This window comes from Osmerus eperlanus, chromosome 7 (genome assembly GCF_963692335.1).
Source record: "Osmerus eperlanus chromosome 7, fOsmEpe2.1, whole genome shotgun sequence".
Classification (NCBI taxonomy): domain Eukaryota; kingdom Metazoa; phylum Chordata; class Actinopteri; order Osmeriformes; family Osmeridae; genus Osmerus; species Osmerus eperlanus.
In genome coordinates this window covers 14,760,080-14,786,603 of record NC_085024.1, presented here as the reverse complement: position 1 = coordinate 14,786,603, position 26,524 = coordinate 14,760,080, and the positions used below count along the sequence as shown (strand labels likewise).

The following is a 26,524-nucleotide window of genomic DNA, read 5'->3' as shown; positions in this document are numbered from 1 at the left end:
CTCAGACATAGACCCCTCTAATTATATGAAAACCCACATGCTCTGCTCTCCCAGTGCCTCTCATTCAACATGGCATTTCACACCCATGTATGTTGTTCCAGAGCCATTATATGTGGAGTCACTGACAAGGGGCCCTCAATCATTTCATGGTGGATGAGTCGGCGTTGGTGGAACTGAAACAGTTACTCTCCCACAGTTAGGGTGATCACCCGGTCACAGCTGGCGTGCCGTGAAAACAAACAAACGATATTCACCAGGAGTGGAACGGGGGGACCTGCATGAGGCTGAGGACGCTTTAATACCGTCACTGTGAACACAGGAGGCTGACACGTGCTGGACTGTGTCCCCCCTTGTGTCTGAGGGATGAAGAGTTACGGCAGAGCCACAGAGCCTCGAGACGGGCCTATCACATGAGCTCACGGGGTGGCCGATGGTGGCAAGCCTTCGAACGACGCTAACGCCTGTTGAAGGTGGGAGCTGATGGAGTCCGGGGTTGAGGAACCCCCAACCCTGAGAGGGGATCTCCAGCCAAGCCAAGATCGGGGGCCTCAAGGTGCTGCTAGGAACACCCCCCCACTCCTGCAAGGGTAAGGCAAAAGGAGGAGACTTTGGTGGCATTCAACTTTGTGACCTTTGCGCTCTTAAGCCGCTTTGCTCCTTCACCGCACTCCTGATCAAAGTTAATAAGTGCTTCATATGTTAATGAAAATTGGTACTCCTCTTTGTGTTCATACAGCTTTTTAATACCTATTATGGGCTGAAACTTTTAATGGAGGTTTTAGGTCCCCCTGACAAGCCCATTTCGGAGAGTGACTACTCAGATACAAGGCTAAGCTAGGACCAGAGAGTCACTGCTCACTGGTGGAACCTTACACGGGAGACCTTATTCTCGGGGAAGCAGGAGAAGATAAAGGCCATGGGATGAGTGGCTGCTTTAAAATCCACGTTGAAAGTCCGCTACTGGGCTAATTACTGCGCCACATCACATTTGAGAGGGTTTAGTTAATCAAGGGGCTGCTCTTATTCCTCCTATAGTCGAGGAATAACACACTTAAACCGTTTAATGCTGCCTGGATTGCGTCCTGTTTAATTCACGGCACTTTCACATAAGTGGGGTGAATTTAAGCCAGTCAGACATAGGTTTAAATTAGTTTTAAAGAGATCTAATTGAGGAGTGGATCATGGGCAAATGGCTCCACCTGATGATTGTGAAGAACTTGCCACCAGGGAAGAAAGAAACTTGGATACCGAGCATCACTTGTGCCGTGTGAACAAATGGGAGACTTAGCCAAGCATAGATAGCCGAACTAACAAAAATCTGACTAGTAAGGCACATGTATGACAAGGCGCAGATTACTGCAGTGCCCTGGAAAATGAACACTTGGCACTTTGGACCACCATTCGTTTGACTTAATTCAGAAACATCAGAAACTAAAATAGAGATTTGAGGCACTTTCTTTCCCATTTTCTCACATCATCTTATCCAAGACAAAGTGGCTTTACGAGTCTCTTTGAAGAATTCACAAGTTGTACTTTTTCATGGGTATATTCTCCCTGTGGAATGAACAATTATCCCAGTAGTTGATAGGTCATTAAAATCACAAATAAGTATATAGATGTAACAAGCTTTCATGTCAGTGTTATGTTACTGCAAATATCAAGGGCGTGGAGGTGCATGGAGAAAGACGTTTTGCTTTTAATTGCAATTTCCAAACATTGGAGCTTTTATACCTTTCCTGGAAGAACAAAGGGAAAATATCACTGATACGATTACTGGGGCATAGCCCATGCTCAACATGAAAGATTTCTTTTTTGAAGACGTCTTCAAAAATGTAATCCCACAAGGCACATACATATTGAAAGGTGCATTGGAAAAAAATAATAACGAAAAACATTCTTTTTGAAGGAAAAAATTAAAGGCATTCAAAGCATTGGTTCTTCATTAGAAAGTCAAATGTATGGCATTCACTAGCAAGAGAATGAGGGGACACCTAGGGTAGTTAAACTTAACGACTGGGGGGCGTGTATGGGGGGGGGGGCAACCAGTCTGTCATCAGCACACTGTAACCTGGAGCAGGCCTCAAATTAGCTCCTCTGATGGCAAGGTGTGACCAAAATGAAACAAACATATAAAGAAGCAATCTAATTGAATTGGAGTTCAAAGAGAAGAGGTGGCCTTGGCTGCACTAGGTGGTTTCTTCACGCTGCTGGCCCTCTGAGCTGGGGCAGGTGGTGGAGTCAGCTCAGAGTTCTCTCTGGGCACAAAGGGAAGCTGTACTCCTCCCGTGGCTCCTCCAGCACCAGTAATAAGAGGACTCGGAAACCCTCTGAGGACGAGCCAGTGTTTTTTGGGTGCCATCTCTCCCAGATCAAACTAAGGCTCTTGCGTGGATGGTAGGAATTGTATATCAAACAAGAGGTTTTAAAACACTCGCCATGGATGTAGGAGGATTTCGAACATGGTTACATGTTCTGCCAAATCACCTGGTGTCCGGGATTTGTTGAACATGCATTTCAAACAGAGAGAAACATCTTATTAGGTGTTGACAGGGTTTGAACCTCTATCTTGTTTTTAAAACAGGTGTGATCGACCGCGATCCAACTTTAGTCTGGTCCATGCAAGCCATTCACTCAGCAAGCTACAGAGTAGAGTCTACAGTCGAGTGAGACATTTTTTCAAAGGAAGGATGAACATGTTCACCAAACCATCTCCATCGCACACGGCTGTGAAACGGCTGGGCTCCCCAGCGTGGCGGACGCGATGGACGGACCATAATCACCTTTGTTGCAGAAGTACTCCATGTCCTCGCAGCTCATGTTCTCAGACTCAAACTCGGCGGAGAAGTTCTCCTCCGCGGAAAACTCCTCCTTAGCCATGAGCTCGTTCTCCTCCGACACGCACTCCTCCTCGTCCTCCTCCAGGCCATCTTCTAGAGGACCTGAGGGAACACGGAGCCAGAGTGTCAGCAGGTTTCATCACGACCCCGAAAGGCCGTAAAGCATACCGGTTCTCCTTGACCTCATCCACTTCTACGTTCATGAATGTCTAAACATACATGTAGGCCAATGTAATATGTTGTCAACGTAAATGTCCAGGTACGTAACATGTTTTCAGACATATAGTGAAGAAGACAGATGGAAACACACCACCACAGACGGTTTTAGCTCGATACAAAGGGGAACCACTGCCTAAAGCTGTGCTTGGTTGGTACAGTCCATAGTGACTGAGGCTCTTGCTACTGAAGGCACGCTGACTTGCAGCCAAGGTGACCGGTGATGTTAGATTTCAGAGACGGCAAAACAAAACCTGGGAAAAAGGATGTAGAAACCCCCCCCGCTCCAATCCGACTTTTCACATAAGCATCAGCATGGGAGCAGGAAAGAACATACTTTTATTAATTTGCTGGTCTTATCAGAGGGTACAATGTTGATTTTCCATTTACATTCGACGCCTCCAGGTAATACACCAGTGCAATCTTAAAGGAGACACTTCTCTCTGTGATTAATTTTTCCCCCTCTGTGCAATATTATTTCTTTAAATCTAAATGATTTCCGAGTTTCGCTTGTAGCTGTACATCTCTTTTGGTATTTGCATTTAACCATTTTACTTCAATCAAGGGCGCTGATGGAATTACTGTACTGCTTACCTGAATTGTATTAGGCCTAGGTAAGAAAGCATCATACAATGCATTTTAAATGTTTTTCAAATAATGCATCTTTCACACCTATTACCCCGTTCCAAAAGCGCCATCTATACATTTTCCCCTTAAAAATAAATAATATAAAATTACCCTAGTCATTTTTTAAGGTTAGTTTGCACCCACCCAACTACTTTGTTCCGACTGCCTCTCTTAAACTGGGAGTGAATAATCATATCAAAAGTGCTGTTGTCACTGGCTTGCTAGATATGGCTGCTCTCTCTTTCAGCCTGTCACCCATGAGCTGCAGTCTCCTGCAGCCTCCTGCGCATCACGCTGCAGCTCAGACACAGAGCAGCTCCACTGATATCCTTCCGGCACCTTTCACAGTGTTTTCTCTATTGTAACAGGAGTGAGGCCCCTCATCTTGAAGAAAGCGATAATTTCAGTTCAAAAAGCGAGGCCGGTGTGCCTCTCCTGTTCTCCCTTTCTTCCCAGCGCCGAGCGCCATAAAAGACCCCCTGATCTCCGCAAACCGCTTGCTCTTTTCATTAGTCTTATAAATGACTCCTTTGTAGAGCACCGTACATCTGCAGGAGTCGCGGACATGAAAAGAATTAGCACACAGACCTCTAATAGACACTGCGGAGGGAGCGCGCCGCGCTTTAAATTAGGATACAGTTTTATGATCTTATCAGATGCCTTCCGCTGATTCGCCCAGGAGTGAAGTGAGCCGTGAAGTGACTGGATGAGTCTACCATCGTTTAAGATGATATTGAGAGATAAACATCGGGGTATGAAGGGGAGATTGCATGACTGGAGTTAAACGTGTCTGCCAAGGCAATTGAGGATGGTGTGAATGAGGGTGGGGAGAAGAAGAAGAAAAAAACCACATTGATAGAAAAAAGGATTTCTACACATTGCGTTACCCAGCTGAATAAGGAACTGCATGTACAACTAAATGATTCCGCTTCCTTGTTGTTGGTAAATAAAACGCTGCTATTTCTCCTTGGTAAAATAGATCTGCAGCATGGTTTGATAATAAGGAAAATAGAGATTTGAGATAAACCTGGTGGCCCGTAAGAAGAGAGATCAGAGAGATTAGACAAGACAGAGTTAATGGACTCTAAGTAAGGCCATCTCACACTATCTCCTCTCGGAAGATTTGATCGGTTAGTGAACTGGACAATTTCAATGGATGCATCCCAAAACACACAGTCTTTTGGGTAAAAAGTAAGTCATTTAGTACCAAAAAAATATCACTACAGGTACTGTCAGACACATTGAAGAAGTTTTGATTGTTACTTCTTGAGGACAGCGTAGATTACCAAAGTTCGGAACGCTTTCTCACGTTTGGTTTACTATACAGTATTCATTGCATGGAGAGACCTGAAATTATTTCAGAGACAGCAATGATAAGAATAATGACTTTCTAAACGACTAGCACCACACTCCTAACTCATTTTCTGATAGTGGCGGCCCTGCTATATTTAGTTGTGTACTGTTTAAAATCCTGTCACATTCACTGTGACCCTGCGGTTGTTGGTGTGTTTCCTGTGGAGGTGTTGGTGCTGGATGGACCTGAGGAGTCCAGGCTCCTCCGCCCTCACCTTCCTCTGGGGTTCAGCCGGCCACGCCACCACTACGTTGTCTTCCCGATCTGAAAGCTATCGTAACTGAACATAGAGGGGCTGCATTGGGGAACACTCCACACGGCTTGAAATTCAAAATGATGAGAAATTAAATTGGACAAAACAATGGCATAGAAAACCAGCCATTCTCATTCTTTCCTTCAAATAAAACATAGTTTCCCCCTAAAGGTAGTTTAGATACTAAACACTAGCTTTGCTTTTCCATGATGGCTTTAACACACTAACAACCCAACCTCATGAAGAAGTATGTCCTGGGTTTAGTTTTGCAACAGGGCTGTACAGCCACCCACATGACACAGACCCTTCCCAACCTGCTCTGGCAGTGTACAGACACTCCTGTGTCCACTACCAGCCTGCCATCAACTGCATTGTCCCTGTCCATCTGGATATGAATTCCCCATCTCATCCGGAAACATCCGCCTCGGCCAAACAGCCCTGGAGGATGGGTTCCATGTTAATGAAGAGACACTGGTAGCTGAACAGTGAGGCGGGATCACAGAGGGTCTTTTGTTCAAGGCATGGCCTCTGTCTGATAAGGATCAGGGCTGTTGACTGGAGCCCGGCCCAGATATGGTAATGCTCCACGGAGTCTATACGGCAGGGTGATATAGCCCGGGACCACATGATGGACAGTGGATTAATGATTTCGACGCTGGGGGACGGCTTGTGGACCAGGAGGTGGAGGAATGATCAACCACCCCTTCAGCAGGAATGCATTTTAACCAATCAATTTCCACCAGACAGGATTCGGTTGACTAAAATGGCTGACAGGAAGCACATCATTTCAACTCCAGCTCCCCCCCCCCCTTAAAAAAACTAGGCTCTAAACAAACATGTTTTCCTGTGTGAGGGACTGGTAATTTCATGGCTTGACGTCTGCAATGTGGGGGAGCTTGTGTTGTGTGGGTGATAGCGATGCTACACACTATCAGCAGGCTCCACAGTGTGAAGTCAGGATCACAAACCCGGCCTCCTCTATGGCTCCTAATTAGAGGTGAGGTAATTGAATATGACAGAACAAAGCAGCAGATCTCTATAAGCATGGAAATCATTTTTGCTCCCACCTATACCGCTTTTCCCTCCAAAGGTCCATTGAAAATGCGTCCAAGCTGGCCTGGGGATAAAACGAAGCACCTGAGACCAAAACACGAATGCATAATGCAGCCTGAAAAAAACCCCCAATAGGGCCACTCTCCGCTCAACCCCTGCCAACTTGGGGCCGTGACTGGCTCTTTGTGCCAGCGCTGATACTGGGCCGCCAGACTTCCAGGTTAACACACAGGAGCTCCGCAGGCTCCTCCGACTTACCGCGGGAGAGGAAATACAGACCGGGTCTCGAGTTACAAAGGCGTCGCTGCCCCGCTACACTCAAGAGCCCCTGCGCGCCTCTACGAAACGGACACACGCAGATCCACATTGGCGTGTTTGCCCTCGCAGCGGGAGAAGAGAAACACGGCCGGCCGTATCTGACGGGGCTGTGTGGGAGTGAGAAAAACCCCTTCTGTCTGGTCCCGAGCAGAGTGAGAGAAAATTTGCTAAGAGTGGAGCAGGAAGCAGGGGGGAGAGAGGAGAGGAGAGGAGAGAGAGATGACTGGAGGCAATACTCTCTGCTGCTCTCTCTCCATTCTTAATGACCTTTGGGAAGCCCAGAGCCCCAGCAGCCTTGGAGAAGGACCAGTGTATACGTTACAGGGATGAACTCTCTAATTTAATCCTTGATCACTGTATTAAAATAGATACAGTTTATGCAATCCTTAATGGCTTAATATGCCACAGGAACCCTCAAAGGGATCATTCATTTCAGATACTTCATACTGGGATAGTATTAAAACAGCACATACACACGCCTGTTCCCAAGCTACACACTCGGTGATCAAACTAAATGTGGTGCTAATGTTGCAATACAAGTCAAAAGTAATTTAACATTTGTATTTTTACGTCTTTGAATTCATTTTTGTTTGTGTATGTTAGGAGGGTGGAACCGAGTCGCTAGAGAATGATGTGTTCTCAGAGCCGCTGTCTGTGACAGAGAATAAGCAATGGTATTGTTTAACTTGATTTTCCGGTTGCTAAGCAATGTAATTCTGGTGATTAGAAATGGCTGCGTTCCTAAATTTGGGCACTTACAATCAACAGTCAACAAACTGTTTCAAAACTCAGCACCAATGCTTGTCTATTAAATTGCTGAGAAAAAATAAGGAGGAGTGGGTTAATCTGAGACTGACTGAGCATGAAAACACACACACACACACACACACGCTGATGAACACAGTGATGAAATGGCAACCAGTCTTGTCAAGCATCCCATGTCATCATCAGCTGAGATAATCAAAGTTTACCATAAATTCAGTGACGAATACCATGACACACCCAAATAACATCAGCCTGGCAAGACAATGGTCTTTTATGAGTTGATTAATCCTAGTTATTCCTTATGCTTTCCAACGTTGTTTTGGAGACTACAATATATTAATTGATAACAAGAGCATTTTAATGAGTCCAAAAACAAAAACAAATGTATTGCATCGTGTTTACCAACTGGCCTGCTGTTCAAAGCGGCGTCTCCCTCATAACGTTAAAGGGAAATAGCACGTTCTTACTTCTTAATCCAATGAATTGGAATTGGAATGGCATGAAAACACGCTGGCATTTGCCTATCCCATTAAAATGCTGGAGGCACCTCTGAGGTTGCCCGGGGGCCTCTGCAGATGCCAGCTCCACGGCAGAGTTGGGCTAGGGGTTCGCTTCACTTTACTGTGTGTCTCTGTCTCTGCACACACACAACCAACTGGCCACGACTCAGACCCGTAAAAGTCACAGGGTTGTCCTCCAAATGATCTGAACTAATAAAAGGAAATATAGAAGCATCCAAAGAAGGCAAGGGGGTTAAATAGCTACTGGGAGGATACTGTAGGTTGTTTGGTTCCATGCACGGGCAGGCCTTGTTTTACTGTGGTCATGAATTGAGGACAGTGTAAATCACACACAAAAATCAACCTCCTTTTTATTTTGAACAGTAATAATTTCCGGTTTGACAATAATAATATAATATTGGCTCCTCGTCTACTTCTCGTTTACAGGTGATTTATGGATGTCACTTTGGGCCTTCAAAAAGAACGAATTTGCAGTGTATGGTAACACTGAGTGTGACAAGTAAAACAATGCAGGTAAAATATGTAGGCTCTTAATTACTGGTTTAGAGGTAGGATTTTCACTTTAACATTCCCTTTTAATCAAGCCATTGAGTGAGCCTTCTCTGGGGAGCTATCATGGCTAAGTAGGGGCATCCATCTTCAGCCACTAGCTCATCTGTTGAGAGGTAGTGCTAGCTAGCTAAAACACTGGGGAGCAATGCTAGATAACTAAAGGAAGGCTAGCAATTGTAGTTTGAGTACTGAGAGTTAGGACTGGCTAGCTACAGCTAAGAACAGTCAAAATAAGTAATACTGTTACTCAACTGCCAAGCACGGTCAATATAAGTAACACAGTTAACTGACAAGTGTTTACATTATATGAATAAGTGGAGTCAGCAATACAACTAAAACATCTTAATGTAAATACAGAGAGAACTTCTGTACTGTAAAAAACCCTCACATGGGAAATCTTACATCTGTCTCCCTGGGAAGGAGATATACCCATGGAGAGCTTAACTGCTTTTGCAACAATCAGCTTTTAGTCAAGCAGAATCATTTTAGAAGAAATTAATGGGGAGCCTTCAGAAACGAAAATGATTAGTGTATCAAATAGTGTAGATAAAACAATATTTTCCCATCAAGGAATTTCTATGAAATGGATATATCTAAGATGTCAATTTCATTTCTTTGCTAAAGGATGGGGTGCAGGGGAGTGAGGGGGGGTTCGTTTGCAAAAAAATCTTCATTAATTCAATTCTAATTTGCCTCTGGTTCCTTTTTCTACTATTGATAGTTCCACTTCTTAATACCCGGATAAGAAAAAAAATCATTGCTATAACTCATTGGAGACGGAGTTGACGATATGATCTAAATATTACCAATGCCAAAAGAAGTGTGAAGTCTGATGAACATTTCAAAAGAACAATTCTTTATGGATCAGCCAAATCTGTTCCACTTTTTAATTAAAAGTAAAGAAAATAGAAGTTAATTATCCTGTAAAGATTAGCTGGTGGGCATCTTTCTGTAAATTACTTCTAATTAAAAGGAAATTGTCAAATGACATTCAAAGCACTGTCCTTTAAAACAGAGACGGGGTTTTTCCCCTCCTAATTCTTGATCTGGCCATGTGAAGCTTACAGTTGGATGATTAGGGTTGTGCCAGAGTCTGAGACGGAGAACAGGGTCTCTGCTCCCTGGATCCATGCTGCCTCACACACAGGGCCTGCTCTGCAGAGCTGGGTGGCAGGCTGACTGCTGCTCGTGGATGCGCCACGCTTGATGGATCTGAGAGCCTGCTTGATTTACATTGTTCAGTGGGTTAGCATGACAGCATGCCATCGCCGCTAACCACCCACACCACCAAGCCCTACCACCCACACAACCGCCAACCGTCTTCCTCCATCCGTCCCCCCGTCACACTCTTGTGTCTGGCGCTGTGCTGTACAGGTGCTCCACTTCCATGAGCTTTTTCATGAAGGACGGGGGTGGCAATTTCACTCCGATTTCATCATCTGTTGCTCCTAGATCTGTCTAATGCACACGGCTCGAACGCAATGTGTTGATGAATGGATCAGAGCAGAAGAGAGAACAGAACAGAGCAGGGACCCCCTGAGCTGCAGCTAACGATGTTACGCACCAGGCCCTGAGGGGAACCGAGAGGGGGGATTTACACCAATAACACCCTGGAGGACTCGGAAAACCAGGAGCCCCTCCCAACACTATAACTCTGTCACTTCCTGCGAGCTAGCTGGCGTTGCAGGTAACAATGTTCTTGCAGCAATCCCTCTTTATACTGATAAGTGGGATGTTTGGTCGACATGGCCCACAGTGCTGTCTGGGGGGTTGGGGGGGGGCTCAAAAACGAAACACAAAATTCAAGACAGTCGTCAAGACGCTAGAGGTACTATAATTAAACCCCACCATGTTATTTTTTGGGGGGGAATATCCCAACTGCCACTTTGACAAAAGACTACTTGAAATGTGAAGGAGCAGATAGGTAGGTAGAAAACACTACTCTGAGATAAACTAATTGACTGAGAGAAGGAGGGTAATACAGTGGACTGAGGTGAATTGAGCCGAGTTTCTCACTTAGTCTTTTGTAAATGAAGGTCTATAAGCTGTAATTACCCTTCAATTTGGGAGCTTCGAACCTACTATAAAGCACAATACAGCTCTGTGTGTGTCTGGGCAGGGCCTTTATCTCCCCTAGAACGAGATAGATGGGATGGAGATGAAGGAATGGAGGGAGGGATGGAGGAATGGAGAGAGGAAGGGAGGTATGGAGGGAGCAGAGGATGAGGCAGGCAGTGGGGCGCTTTCCTTGGGGATGGAGTGTTCACACAGCAAATGGAAGTGGCACAGCTTTGACCTTTGAGCTGAGTTGAGAGGAGTGAAGGCTGTGTCAAAATATTCCTTCAGAAATGACAAGCCGCCCCCCTGTCCCCCAGCCTTGACATGCAGGACGGCTGGGGAGCCACAACCTGCTGATCCCCACGCTACAAATGAAGGGATTATCTGGACAACAACCACTGCTCTGCAGTCGACACAGTCTGCTGCTATTCTGGTGCTGTCCTCATGACCAAGACTGCTTCAGATGTCAAGATTGTCTAATGACTAGATTTGTGGAGTACTCTTTTAAATTCATTTTATTAAAAATATTATAAATATTGTTGTTATTATTATCCTTAGTATTATTATATAATAAATATTGGAATAGAGTTATATAAATTAATAGGACAGTTATTTTATACTATTATAATTTTGACTAATGTTTTAGCTTGTTATTTTAAAATACGGTAGTACTGTACAGTGTTGCTCCTTGACTCATGGCCTACTGTGACACTCTCTCTCACTTCCTTTCAAAGCCCACAGAGAATAACTCAATTGTAAAAAATACCAAAATATCACAAGCAAATTACTACTACCAGGGATTACTACTGTGAGAGAAAGCTAGGCAGGAACAAAGACAGGCAGCCGTAATTATATCTTGGCGTGTGTAGCATGTCAATGTGCACCTCCGTTCTAGGGGGCATTCCCCCAGGGCCCCAGGCATCAAAATGATGTCCAAATTATTTTGTGCTCTCTTGCAACACGGCACGATTATCATATTTACTTCTGGTGCATTATGACAACAGTGATGTTTACACCTGTCTCTCTGAGAAAGGCTAGGTTTACACTCTCTAATTTAGCCAATGTACAGTATGCATATGAGCTTGTTGGCAGGGATTTAAATTAGGTCAGGAACGGAATACATCAATGGCAACCCATATGTGCATCTTCTTCCTTTTTCTTCTTCCCTCCCTCCCGCCCTCCCTCGCCCGCTTTGCTCTGAAGCTTGGCGATGTGGCAGGCTGACGACTGCAGAAGTGTGATATGTGCAAATCACATTTGCAGATGAGCTTGAAACTCCTTTTAATATTCAGATATCAGGCATCCCGCACTGCGAGCCTTGCTAAGACGCCGTTCGGGGGAGAAAAGCAAAGATCCACGTCATTAGTGGAATCGTTAGCTCGGTTTACATTTCCCATATTTCCCCAAAATGTACCACCAAGTTAAAAACATGGCCGCTTATCTGTGATAACAATGCAAATTTTGTTCAAAAGCGCATGAAGATTGTGTCAAAATCCAAAGTCGTCTTTCAGGTCTTTTTTTAATATATTTCTTTTAGCTTTACACGCTCAGATTATTGGCTCTTTCATTTCTCTGTTTTTCCCTTCTCTGAGGAGTCCCAAGCTGGTGGATTCTGACGCGGTGAAAAAGGTATGTTTGCCACGAGACGCGGAAACACGTGTCCCTAGGACCTGCCAATTTCTCATCAAACACACCACAGTGGATGGTGGCTTGGCTGGGCATGAGGACATCAAGACTGCAGCTCTCTCTGTGCCACGCAGCCCCGTCCAGGCTCCTGTTTACCTGGCTCCACACAGAGCACACACTACCGGTCAGCCATTTTCTCTCCACGCAAACGGCTCGTCGCAGTCCACGACGCCATCATAAGGGTCAAGGCTTGCTTTACAACCTCTCCTCACCAGGAACTGTCGCTGTCTGACACACTGTTTTGTTAAATGCTTGCAGCTTGAACTTTTTCATTGGATGACAGAACGTCACCCCTGCACCCCCTCATCTCACCCACCCCCAATTCCCTCCTCATTTCCCAGCGTCTTAGCCCCGCACCAAATTTGTCTCTGTGCCATTTTAATTACAGCCAAGGCAATCTTTATGGTGGTATTCTGCGAGAACACCAATCTGCAAAAAAGGTGATAAGTAAGACTGTCAACCAGCTTTGGTATCAGTAATAAACAGACACTTAATTGAATAATTTGACCTAAGAGGCTGATCCAGGGAAACAGCACGCAAGAAAATGTATTTGGAATACAGCAGACAGTTCAGTGTGTTTGCATGATGCCTGCAGTAGGAAAACACAGGGACTTTGGCTGGATGCCCGACACTCACCAACATGGGCTATGGTGAGTCTTTACCACCCTGATAAGTGAGCCTGTGGTATCCTGGAAGCAGTGAGATGTGTGTGTGTGTGTGTGTGTGTGTCGTGGGGGCCGGATGGGGGTGGTGCTATGTGAGAGTCTGAATGTGTGTGCGCATGTTGTATAACCTGTGTGTGTGTGTGTGTGTGTGTGTGTGTGTGTGTGTGTAAGAGAGGGTCTACTTAAGCAACGTGCCCACCGCTGTGAGTCCTGCTCCAGCCACATGGACCACCCCCCCCTCCTCCCCCCACCCCTCCTCCTCCCCCCCCCCCCCCGTCTTTCCGCAGCATCTTAAAGACAATGACTCCTTCCTGTTTAAGGATGGCTGTCATAGAACGATGGCTCTGATTCAACACTGCAGCAGGTTTTTGCACAGGCCCCTGATAAAGAGAGCAGGAGCAAGCCTCTCCACAGTTCAACCGCTCATTTGACTGTCTGCTGGCATCATGTTTTGAGCAGGAGAGAGACTATTTGCAGATGCAGCAGAGTTATCAATCCAAACAGACACACAGGCCGGGTCCAATGTCACTTCTCCTCATTATGTTAATGGTTAATGCATGCAAATGAAAACATTCCAGCAATTTGATTTCTTTGAAGATAGTTTGCATATTGTCTTAGCCATAATGATGCTACACTTTCTCCCCAGCTTCGATTTATGCAAGGCTAGTTGGTTCATTTTTATCAGCAGTGAGTTCATTTCGAGGGCTACTGGAATGTGTTTTTCCTTCCCCTCACTATTTAACTAATTAGGATTCAGGTACCATAAGCAGATTTTTCACGCTATTGGTGTTTTTCTTAATTAAGAAACAAATGAATTCTCCCCAGCAAAATAGATGGAACAACGGGATAGGGTGCCAGAGGCCAGATGCACCAGCTCTTAATTAGAAGTCACTCTATTGTCTGAGGTTTTTTAATGAAGCTCCAATCTAAATGGATATCAAATAAAAGAAGAAGAAGAAGGGGGGGGGGGAAGCCGGCCATTTATAATAATAAGGAAATAAAGATAATGAAAGACAAAATATATGCACTGGTGGCTTTGGCATACACCTACTGTTCAGTCAATGTGGTGCACTTGTAACCTTCCGGTGAGACCCATTTGAACAGTGTTGCCCCCCTACCTCCCCCCCCCCCCACCACCACCACCCCCAACCCACCCTGCCCACACTTCCATCCCCTGCTCCCTCTAGCAATGTTAAGCCAGGCTGGCCAAAACACAAACTCCCTTTTCAACTTCTCATCAAAGGTGCAGGTTTCATTACCCGCTGGGATGGCTATCAACAAACTCTTTCTGCAACTGTTGCAACTGTCAATTCTCCCTCTCAGATTAAGTCCCACTAAACTGGGAGACTGCTGGGTGCATAATTATCATCAAAATCATTTTTGATGCGCTGGACGTTCGGGAGTTTAAAAACGAATTCAACTTTCTTATTATCTTTTTCAAATTTACCCCCGGCAAAGAGTTGAGAACATTTAACAGTTGCAGCTGTTGGACATTTTAATGAGCATTTCAGGTAAAGCACATAAAAGAACAACAACGTAGACACACATGCTCTAAAGTCACACATACACACACACACCCCACACTCTATGGCCGGAACAAAAGAAAACTTCACTCCTGGTTTTTTAAGCGGATTTGAAAGAGGAATTTGTGTGAAGCACAATCATTTGGGTCAGCTTGCTGAAGCTGTGTTGGTGGCTCAAGGCGATAGCATCGGGGCTGTTTTGACTGAAATAAAAAACCGTAGCATGCCCACATGTGCTGCCAACCCCATCAGTTCTTCTTCAGACGGCATGGCTTAGGAGCTCCCCGAGGATGGACACGAGCCCAGTGATACCAGGCCCAGCCACCATCTTGTCCAGGCCAAGCTTCCCCCCCCGGTGCCCAAGGGCTGTGCCATCAATGCCATGACTTGTGCCAGACTGGATCCAACCCAGCAATCCATTTCAAAGGCTTTTTTCTTTATGGATCAGGTATGCTGTCTGATACTCATTTCCCTTTGTAATGTGCCGTGTCAAAGGCGAGCTCAGCCGGACTTTAAAGTCATATAGTCGTTTTTCCTCCTTTCATTTGGGTAGAACATATAATTGATTCCCGAGTTTCCAAATGTCAAGTTAGAAGAGATTAGTAATAAATAAAATAAAAAGACTTAAAATCGACTATGAGAACGGTATGTTAGATGATTTGGAAGGTATCTGTTATTTGAGCCTGTATTGAGAAGTCGGGCATTCATTTCCAAAAAAAAAGTGTTTTAAGTGATTCTGGGACCATAATAATCCCCCCGGGAATTTTCTGTGCACAGTAGTAGCACTCTCTTAATTACCCTCATGATCTGATCTCAAAGAGGAAACTCAACAACGTCAACGTTTAGTTCTAACCCTACAACATTGCTTACAGCGTGTAATGAATTTCAAAATATCTCCCCAGACCTTCATTAAATGCAGCATCTATTTGTGGAGAGGGTTCAGGAGAAATCCATTTGTTTGTGTGCTCGTTATTACCGCTTTTCCAGCACACAGTTCACAGAGTGCAAGATGATCTTTTCCAAGGAAGTAACTTCCTTATTAAAAAGTCACGTTTTAAACACCTCTTCTTATCCCCAAATTACCATAATCCCCTCTCTGTTGCTTTCTCTCATTTACGGCTCGACTTGTTTATTTATATCTGCGAATGAGATTAGAGATTAGAGATTACCTACTGCAGGCGCATGAATAGCGATCAAAGACAGCGAGGGATAATGTAAGTCTTTCAGTGATTTCTCAGCTCTTTTTCAGATGTGTCGGTGGAGCCCTAGAACAATGCAGGGAGGCTGCGCTCCACGTAGTGCGACAACGACGATCCGGAATCCACAGGGACCGAGTGCGTGTAAACACTCCGGCTGAACGCGGGGCGCACCGGCAACGAGTATCCTCCACAGCTCCAGAACACGATCAGCTTTGATCCTGACAGGGAGCTGCTAGGAGAGCAATCAGTTCAGCCCGATGACATCAGTCATCCAGTAATTACAATGGCGAAGGGGAAGTTTGAATGGGCCTTTTCTAAAGGGAAATGGCATGTTTAAAGTGTGTTTTTTTGTTTTTGTCTTTTTATTGTTCAATCTGTACACGTCAGCGAAGTGTTCAGACAGACAAGTGGAGGATCCCTCGTCAGAGCGTTGCTTATTATACAGAGACATGGAGGGGGAATGTGACAAAGTATCCTGCTACTGATTTATGAGCAACACTGCGACAACTGATTTGTCTCCTTCTGTCTGTCTGTCTAATAGTCGCTGGAGGAGAGCAGTCGTCTGTCCAATTATCAGCACCAAGGACGGCCAGAGCTGGTCTTCCTGACAAATGAAGAAAGCAAAATGTGCTAAAAGAGTTACAGAATAAGTGGACTTTCTGTCACACCAGAAAAATAAATAAACATCAAGTTAAAAACCAACCCAAGTGTAAAAAATTGCTACCAAAAATGAACGGGCATATCCCACAGTTTTGACAAACAGAAGAACAAAAAAAAAAAGAAAAAAAACTTTCGAAGGAGCAGATTTCGACTGATCTTGAGCCGGTTGCCTAATTATTTATCCTGCTAGCTTTATGGCTCTCATTAATTTCCCCTCTCTTTACCTTCCATTGAAAGTCTGTAGTCCCCCTGCATCTGGTGCTGATAACGTTGAGGTCTAGGCTGCCTGGCTGCCTCCCCCCTTCCCACCCACAGAAAAGGAGAGCTCTTACATAGAGACCCACAGGATAATGGTATTAGAAATAGCACTGTGCGCTTTAAACCCCAGGCAGACTAGCAGCTCAAATGGGAAGCCAGTGTTGTTGGGAATTTGTTGAGCTGCATCTCTTAATTCAGTGAAATCTTGAGCGAGCTTTCTTTATCTCTCTCTCTCTCTCTCTCTCTCTCTCTCTCTCTCTCTCTCTCTCTCTCTCTCTCTCTCTCTCTCTCTCTCTCTCTCTCTCTCTCTCTCTCTCTCTCTGTCTTTCTCTCAGCCTCTCACTCTGTGTGTGTCTCTCTCTCTCTGTAAAGCAGTGGGAAAAGATGCTGTACCAGGATGGAGAAGAAAGACAGAGATTGAGAGACAGAAAGAGAGAGAGATTCAGGCAACACATACAGTCACCATTTACAAACTCCTCTTCTTTACAAAATAAAGGCATCAGAGATTTGGAAAGCATGGGCCTGACTGGTGGTACAGTGAGATCACACCCCAACCGGGCCAGGCCAAGGGCATCTGCCACTCCTTCATGTCCCAATATGGAGCCTCACACCCTGGCCTCCTTAGCTCCACTGAACCCCCTCCCCTCTCCACTACCATCACCACCAACCCTCTTGTCTCAATCTGGAAGCTCACACCCCGGCTACCCTCCCCCAGCCCCTTACCCCCCTAACACCCTATACCCTCCTGCCCCCATACCTCCTGGCTTTCCTGCCATCCTTCCACTCTGGTCCTCTATGCCACTGTCGTGCATCTCTGCCCCCTGGTCTCCAGGCCCCTGCCGCAGGCAGAACACAGAGCAGCACCCTGACCCTGAGCCTGCACTCCAGGCACCCACCAACCACCGAACAAGTGAACCGGCCAATCAATTGGAGCCATTTCACAGAAGAAACCAAGCAGGGCTGAATTGATAAAGTTGGTGTAACTGTCACACTTTTAAACCCTGTAGGGGGAAGAGAACGTCTGCAAAGCAAATACAGTCCCTGTTTCAGTACTTCAAACAGCGTGATGGCGACAGCCTACATAGACAGTAAAAAGCGACATTATGCACAACGCCCGGGAAAGGTCTAAAGAGCTCGGGCTTTTCTGTCATATTTGCCTTTCCAAGACCCAAACCATTCTATCTTCTACAATTCAAAAGGACATAAACACAGCGCGCTTTGCAGGCTTGGGAATTTGAACAGTTTTGAGCGTATCAGGACGGCCATTTTCTTTTGGTATTTTTCTCTTGAATACGTTTGACCTGTGAAACACTGTCCACAGTCTCCTAAAACTCTGAAAGCATCATAAAAGTCAAAAAATAACTGATTTGCATTCCATTCAAGACACATTTGAAACTAAAACCTCTTTCAAAACGCATGGCATTTCAACAAACTCTTTGACAGTTTGGGTTTAAATGGACGTTGCTTTCCGATAGAGATAAACAACACCTTATAGACGCTCCTCAAACAACTGATTAGTAACACTTAGAGGACATGACCGCCCGTGTCCAAACTACTGACTGAAGAACCCCTAACTGACTTCCTCCTTTCCCCCATAATGCCCCTGTGTCTCTGGCCAGCCAGGCGAGCAGAACGCAGGGCGCTCCTGGGTAATGGGTCTGGCAAGTCAAGATAAAGAAGCCCCTGATGAGATGAACCATGCGAGGCCAGAGAGGGCTGCCTCTCCCTGACACCGGAGAGGAGGAGGCAGCGGAGAGGTGGAAGACGGGAAAAGGCTTTCTAGGTGACTCGGCCGGTTCCTTGACCTCTCTGCCTTAGAGATGGATGCTGGATACACTGACTCCCTGGTCTGTGTAATCACTCTCCTAAGCTCTTGGCTTCCCAGTCCTCCCGTGGTCGCCCAGTCGCTCAGTCATCCAGTCTGACACCCCGCTCGCCCTCTCACCCGTTCACTCATTCAAACACGCACCACGCTAAGAAACAGACCTGAGATTTAGTGAAGAGTACTCCCCACTTCCCCCACTCCCCCATCACCACCAATGTTCTCTCTCTTGTTATTTGACCCCCCCCCCCGATCTTCAGACATGTACTGTACCCTGCTGCTGTTGAGCTGGTCAATATACATCACCTCCCCAGCGGATTACACCTCTTATCTCAAATGATATTCAATAAAGTATGACCGCAGAAACAGCAAGTGGAGTGTCCCTGGATCGGGCTCTTGCTGTAGGAGGAGAAGAAGAGGAAGAAAAAAACACTTCATTGGAATTAAGATCCAAGTCAAGATAACACCTGAGGCAACAGCGCTATGATTCCTGTTACAGCCCCGTGTCTTGGACTTTACACTAACTCTTGGGGACTAAACAAGTGTGTGTGTGTGTGTGACTGTGTGTGTGTGTGTGTGACTTTGTGTCTGTGCTGTTTCACACAGACCCCATGGGTGTAATGGGATGCCTCTTTGAAAGATATCGAACAACCCCCAACAGAGTTCACACATGAATGGGTTAGGGTGTCTGAGGTCTGTGGGGGAGCACGATTGAATTTGTATATCTATAAACTCATTTATGTTGACTTAATGGTCATCCTAGACCAAAAACACACACACACACACACACACACACATGCTAGCGTGCATACATTAGACACACACACACACTTTGGAGAGACCAGGGGTTTGCTGGGGAGGTAAGGGAGGACGCATCCTGTCTCTATCTACAATGCTCAACTGCTTAACTAACAGGGCTTCTGAGTTGAACAGCCCTTCTCTCTACGTTTTCCCATCTAATCGCTGGAGGGTTTCTCTTGGGGAAGGCAAGGGTAAAGATTTGAGAGTGGGTGGGGAGAGGGGGAGGTACTTGGCCATGGGCTTGTGAGGAGTGTGGGGTCTGTGTAAGCTATCACACACACATTACAAACACACCCACCCACACTCACGCTCACACACACACACACAAACACACACACTGTATAAGTACATCCTCATTAGCCCGCCCGTGTTGGAGGGGTATCAAAAAGCAATCAACACTCCATCCCTGACGAGCTCAGCGACAGAGACACTCACTTTGTGGATGGAATGATGTGTAGCTGGACTCAGAAGCAGCTTTCCAAACACCCCCCCCCCCCCCACCCTCTCTTATAATACCACGCAATCACAAGCCATTATGCACAGATCGGAAACCCCAAAGCCACAGGACGGGGGCGAAAAAAATCCCGGCAGTTGATCGTTAGAAACCCAGGCTGTGATGGGGTCATGTCCCTCTTCCAGCCCTGACAGCAGGGTGGGATGAGAAGAGTTAGACTGGCACGCTGTTGCAGTGCTCGAGCCGAGGGAGGATGCAGGGGTTCTGAATCAGTGAAAAAGAGGAGATATGCCCCGTAGCATTGCTGAGTCTAAAATGCTCAGACAGCGAATTTTGGATAATCAGTCACCGTATGAGACGGACAACGAAACACACCGATTCCTCTGCCTGAATATAATTTGGGGGTGATTCCCAATGGTCTGTGTTCAATTGAGTACCTACAAATATTCCAAACGCGTGATCTGAGCTGGTATCCACCTCTCCTAACAAGGCGGAGCGCATATATGAAGCCCATGCAGGCCTAATGGCTGGCGATCACTCCCAGGTTCCAGAAGAAGACCGTGCCACACAAAGACGATCCGCTAGGAACGCAACAAAAGGGACTCTGTATCAACATCTTATCTTCAAAGGACTGGGCAGAGGCTCTGGGGAACCATGCCACCACACACACACACACACACACACACACAGTGAGAGAGAGAGAGAGAGAGAGAGAGAGAGAGAGAGAGAGAGAGAGAGAGACAGAGAGAGAGAGAGAGAGAGAGAGAGAGAGAGAGAGAGAGAGAGAGAGAGAGAGAGAGAGAGAGAGAGAGAGAGAGAGAGAGAGAGAGAGAGAGAGAGAGAGAGAGAGAGAGAGAGAGAGAGAGAGAGAGAGAGAGAGAGAGAGAGAGAGAGAGAGAGAGAGAGAGAGAGAGAGAGAGAGATTTGGTGGCCGGGATCTCTCGGCTCTCGCCCAGGCCTGGACCCTTCTCCAGCTCGCCCGCGGAGAACAGGCAGGGTTCCTGCACACGCGGCACGACATCAGTGAGCTGATCCCCTCCCTCCGCCGACTGCCTGCCTGCCCGCTCGCTTCCTGGCCCCGGCTACGCAGGGCTGGGGATCTGAACTCAACTTAGACACAGAGTTTCCACATTTCACAGATGGCCGGGAGAGGCTTTGCGTAAAGAGAGGCGGGGGGGGGGGGAGTGGCAGCGAGGAGAGGAGAAGAGAGGAGTGCAGAGGAGAGGAGCCTCGGTCGCAGGAGCGAGGCTGATTTCACACCGTGCTAGAGTGCGCTGAAGCAGGCGGCAGCTAATCCACTGACTGAGAGGAAGGCCCGGAGCCATTCCACCACCGGCCGCCATCTCCCCCCGCAAAGCCATAAATGGTGCATTATACAACTGGGCTGCAGAGACGGTAGAGACACTGCTGATATGCTGATAGGGCTGGACAAAGACCACGGCAGCCACAGGACTGTGGTTACAGAGCACACACACACATCACCCCCCATGCATGCACACCCCTCTACTGTGCTGCACAGTTACTGTACTAGTGTACCTGTTAAGGATGGGAATCCATTGTTGATCCCAAATATGAACCTAATGTCTATAACCTCTTAGTTCAGTGAACATTATGCCCAGCTGTATTATTACAAACAAAAAACCAGCATGGGTGAGGATTATTTTATTCCCGAAAATTCCTATCTGTAAAAGTTAGTAGTCAGGTCCTGAGGAGTTTTTGAACTTATGAAAGGCAATCATTTGAATGAAAGGAGACAGAAATACACAAACATGTGGGAATTTAAATAAATTACCACAAAGAAATCTGGGGGAGGCAGTGAATTATGCCATGATAAGGCCCAGGCAGACGAGGCCTCAGAATGAGATGTTTTACATGAAACGAACAGCATTTTAGATTACAAAGCGGTCCTGTTTAGACACAAAGCCAGCTGGGTTGATATCACATGGGGGGGGGGGGGGGGGGAGTAAGTCAAAGATAAGTTGGGAGTTGTTATAGTCGAACCACTGTGACTTTAACTGAGAATATTGGCTTTTCTGAATTAGGAACATTGTATGATGTAAGTCATTGATAAATATAGTCCATTACTCTGCTGAGCGTTCCATTAAATCCCTCTTGAGAAACATACTCTCCGATTCGAGCACTCCAGCATCTCTACAATAGTATGGACATCGCTAGGTCAAACCATGAGGGATAATTACACTAATTAGGCTTCTCCTTTATTCTCCTAAAGTCTTTGACGCGAAGGTTGTCATTTCAACCACTTCAGACAAACAAAGACTTGCTGTCTCCTGCTAAATGACGTCCCTACCAGATCAGAATGATCTCGGCCTAATCCCTTTATTGTCACGTTACATGCAGTGAACACCACTGTACTCCCCCCCCCCCCCCACTCCTCCCCCCAACCCCTCCTCAAATGAAACCTGATGAACCAAACCGATTGGCTGCAGTTGGGCTGAATGTGTATTTGCATAGCCACTTCATCATGAGTGTGACCTTGATCTTCAGTTCCTTAGACAAATCTTCTGGTCACGTCTATGGAGTCCACCAGAGAGGGGGGGGGGGGGGATTTGCTTAGTAAGAGCCTCTAGTATTTACTATGAAAGTGCAGCTTCCAAGTACATTCCAAGATAACTCGATGTCACGGTGGGTTGGCGTATCTAAGTGACACATTCTGGATCACAACATCCCAAAACACTGATGTCCTCATGGTGCCCCTCTCTCTCTCTGAGGTCGACAGGGAGAGGACTGGGGATGAGATAACACTTTGGGGGTTTGCATTTGTTTACAGTATGCACCCAATCACGTTTCGTCACAGCTCCACGTCTGATCCAAGCACAACCACAGACAGACAGTCTCCATTTCAAGCAAACGTCCACCGGTTCAGTGGTTCACACTGGGTTATCTCATCGACCTAACAATAACAGATTCACTCACAATTGATGGAGTTGTTTATGTGATTCAACCCAAAGGGGAATCTAACTGGCAGACAACAGGGCTGACACCTCTCAGTCCAGTCTGCCGGAGCAGTCTGCCAGCCTGCCTGTGTGGAAGGTCCTTCCTCCGTTTTCAATCATACGATGCAAGATTAGTGCAACAGGACATTAGAAACTGGGACTGTGTGTCTGTCTACAAAGCTTAGCCACATATTACAGTTTGTCAAAGCATGCTATCAAAAAATAGGGAGAGAGGGGGAGACGGTGAGAGAGAGATAGAGAGAGGGGGAGAGAAGCCATTGACCTTTGTGTCCTTCATATTTGCCTACCCCCCCCCCCCCCCCCCCCTTCGACCGAATCTAAAGACCGGAATCTTCTGATCCCAAACTAAACTGTCAGCCGTCTGTGATGGAGGCCAGGGCAGACATCTATCAATCAGATTTTTATTTTTTATTTTCTATCAGAGGGGCCCTATTTTTTCCTGTTTAGCTCCGGCTTATCATCTGACCCAGTTGTTATCGTGTTTCTGAAGCTTAAGAAACTTGATTATGGCCAAATGTGTGTCTCTGGGAATCCCAGCCTCTTGCTTCACACTACTTCCTGGCCAGGGTGTGTGAGAGTGAAGCATTATGCCTCGGATCACACTGCTCTAACAATACCAATCAGATGCATAGGTTTGACACTTTATATACTGCACTTACTACTTTCCAGAGACTATAATACATTGTCTGTGTGTCTAACTCCATAATCATGTCTTCCATAAGGAGGAAGCTGTGGTGTTAACTCAGATTTTAAAAGAAAAAGGGATCCCATGAGTATTTTATCTGGTCAAACCACTAGCTCAATGTCACAAGCGTTTGCAATTACTGGATAAGAATTCTCTAAAATGCAAGGGAAATGTGATGCTTGATGCTGATTCTTGAATAGTACTTTGACTCCATTATTCATTGTGCGTTTCTAGTAATTGGAGAGGATGATGCGTTTAGGGAGCTGTCAATCATCTCTGTCAGCCAATCAAACTCAAACCCCTATTTTGATTTGCGAAAAGTCACTAAAATGTAATCGATCAACACCAACGAGAGTCAATGGACACATTCTGGCTATTTGTGTTCATGGTACTCATCAGCCCTCTCTCATCCCTGGATGTAAGCTGGGCTGTCAACGCCATCACAGGCTTGGAAACGCCGCAAATCAAAACACAGCCTCTTTAAAGTATTTAAACATGTTTTGAAGTTTGTTTTATATTTTCGGCACATTTGACATAAATTGGTTATCTGTTAGCAAAGCTTAGTCATTAGTGATTTTCCAGTGAACCCTTGAGATGGAGTCTGTTTTTGCCCCGCGTCGTGCAGTTATGCTGATGTACAAATTGAAGTGAAAGGCCTGTTACTTAATCCCCTGTTTCCACCTATCCTTTAACTATGACGCCTGGCATGTTTTATCCTAATGCCCGACAAATGCAAAGTTGTGCCTCTCACTGCCCGCCACAAACACGCCGGCTGTAAGTCCTGCCAAGTGGCTGATTTAAACCTAGCATCTAATAAAGCTTCATTTTCTGCCGTGCCAGCTCGCATTTTGTTGGAACCCCCCCCCCCCCCCCTCCCCCCCCTCCCCCCCCAACGTTCGTTAAATCCCCCCTTTTCAGACGGCTATTGAAGATGAAAACAAAACAAGTGGTTCATTCCTGGGCAGAGGAGAATGGGAGTATAGGTGGCTGGTTCGTTACATCACGTTCACTGCAATCTGTAGCATCCAAAAGTGCTATAGCCCAGTCTCAATTATGCCTTTATGGTGAGAAAAATTGCTTCTAGAATAACTTACTCCTTGTCTATAAAAGTCGACTTGATCAAACCTAAACTGTAGAAAATAATAAATGGCAGAAATAGGCCTAGATTTTTTCCCCCCCAAGCATTGCAAGATTGGGAATTCCATTGTGGACATTAAAATTCTACAGTAGACTGGAACTAAGGAGCGTTTCATTTGTGGGGGGGCAGTGTTCTGTTCCCTCATACCTATGGATGAGCCATAGGAGCACGACACAGCACATGACAAGGCCCATCTCCCTATCCCAGATACCGTCAGGGCTTCACACGCCACCAACATAACTGCGGTATCTAGATCGGCCTCAGAAAATGTCCCTTAATTGAGCAATATCTCCATGTGAGATAACTGTGCACCAACCAGGTGAAAGGGACTGTGCAAGTCAAATGAAAGAATTCATGATGTGTCTGCCTGCCTGCCTGCCTCCCCCCACCCTCACCATTTCCCCTCCTGGCAGGGGCCAAATAGAGAATGTTAAATGTGGCAATTATGTCCTGAAGGCAAAGAGAGAGGGGGGGGGGGGCGGTTGTTGGAAGGGGGGTGGGCCGAGGACCATCCCACAGCTGATGAGCTTGGTTGTTAGAAGCCGTCAGCGGCAGAGCCCTGGTCTCCACATGCCACACCAGCCTCCCCTCAGCGCCTCACATCGCTGTCACACAATGGTTGCTAGGCTCCTTTTCAGGACAGCCTTGCTTTTCCGAACAAGAGGAACACAAAGACACATCCTGTCGATATACATAACCGGCAGCACCACAGCCTGATTAAACATAATTATGGGTAAAAAGTACATGACTGTAGTCATGGAGCCCTTCTCTATATATCTGCATGTATGGCAGACAGACAGTTGTAGACAGATAAATGTACATGCCAATGTGGTTCATTTAGGTCTGAAAAAATTGATTGATCTGTGGCGTGCATGAGCAGCATGGAAGGCCCCCAGCTTCACTGTGACCCAGCAGTAGAAGGGTCTGTGTCCCACCACCTCTTGGTCTCCGAGGTGTAGGAGTCACCATGCAGAGAGGAGCCAGGATGTGGAGAAGAATCTGTTAACATTCTGTGGCTTAGGCTACAGGAAACTGACCCCCCTCCCCTGCGTGCACACACACACACACACACACACACAAACAGTCTTCTATACAGACATACTCCATTGTGACACCTCTGATAATCAAAGCTTTGTCTGGGTCTTAAAAGGACGTACTTGAACAACAGCTGGACCAAAGGACCTCCTCAGTAATGGCCTCTGGACATCAATATTTAAATCTCACATCTCTCTCCTGATTACACGCCGCCTTTCTCTTTTTTCTCTCTCTCTGCCTGAACAACAAGGGTGGGGGGGAAGCCAAAATCAATGATCTCAGAGTGTAAACTAGATTCCTAAGCAGTTTGCCACTCTCTGCAGCAAGATAAGATAAACTCTCTCTGACCTGAGAGATGAAGTTGCCATGACGATCAGGGAGTCCACTTTCTCTATTGATATTTTGCTGATGTTACAACAAATGGAACCAGATCCGGACCCAGATAAGGGTGATTAATTAATACCAATATTGATCCCTACAAGCAGGAGACAAGGCTATTAACTCCAAGGCTGAAAGTCAATTGTTACCTGGGGCTAAATGAGCATCATTGATATCAAATCTAAATAAACAAAGGCAAACAACAGATTTAACAGAATACAAATAAGTAGTGATGTTGGGTGGGACATTATCAATCTGAAATTGAAATTCCTAGATATTGTATTGTGCAGTTGTACAACTCAAAATGATAATACTATCATAACTGTTGAGTTAATCAAGGAATCTGGTTTCTCTAACATATCCTCTGGCAACAAGCATGAAGGGCAAAGACAAAGATGTCTAACCGCAGTAACTGGAATAATAATGGTGGTGGAATTCAGGAAAGAGGAAGATAGAGAGGAAACGCAAGGAGGAAGTGACCTTTCACCTCTGCTGAAGCGCCGGACCTGCCCACAGTTTACACTGTCGCCCAGTCTTTAGAGAGAGCGCAGAGCCACACTACACCCCCCACCCCCACCCTGCCTCACCATGCCAACCCCAGCTCATCCTACCACACATCCATTGTACGCCGTGTTTTCAACAAAGGAAATCGTCGTGTCCTCACCCTTTAAAACCCTGGGGGGTCACGGTG

At 46.1% G+C, this 26,524-nt stretch overlaps 1 protein-coding gene across 1 annotated transcript in view; it reads right to left on the bottom strand.

Annotated features, from left to right (window-relative positions):
* Window positions 1-26,524, bottom strand: part of zfpm2a (zinc finger protein, FOG family member 2a) — an 89,811-nt gene that overhangs the window by 57,248 nt on the left and 6,039 nt on the right. The window contains exon 2 of the mRNA XM_062465139.1: window positions 2,781-2,939. Coding sequence (XP_062321123.1) covers window positions 2,781-2,939 — 159 coding nt within the window. The remainder of the gene's footprint in view (window positions 1-2,780; window positions 2,940-26,524) is intronic.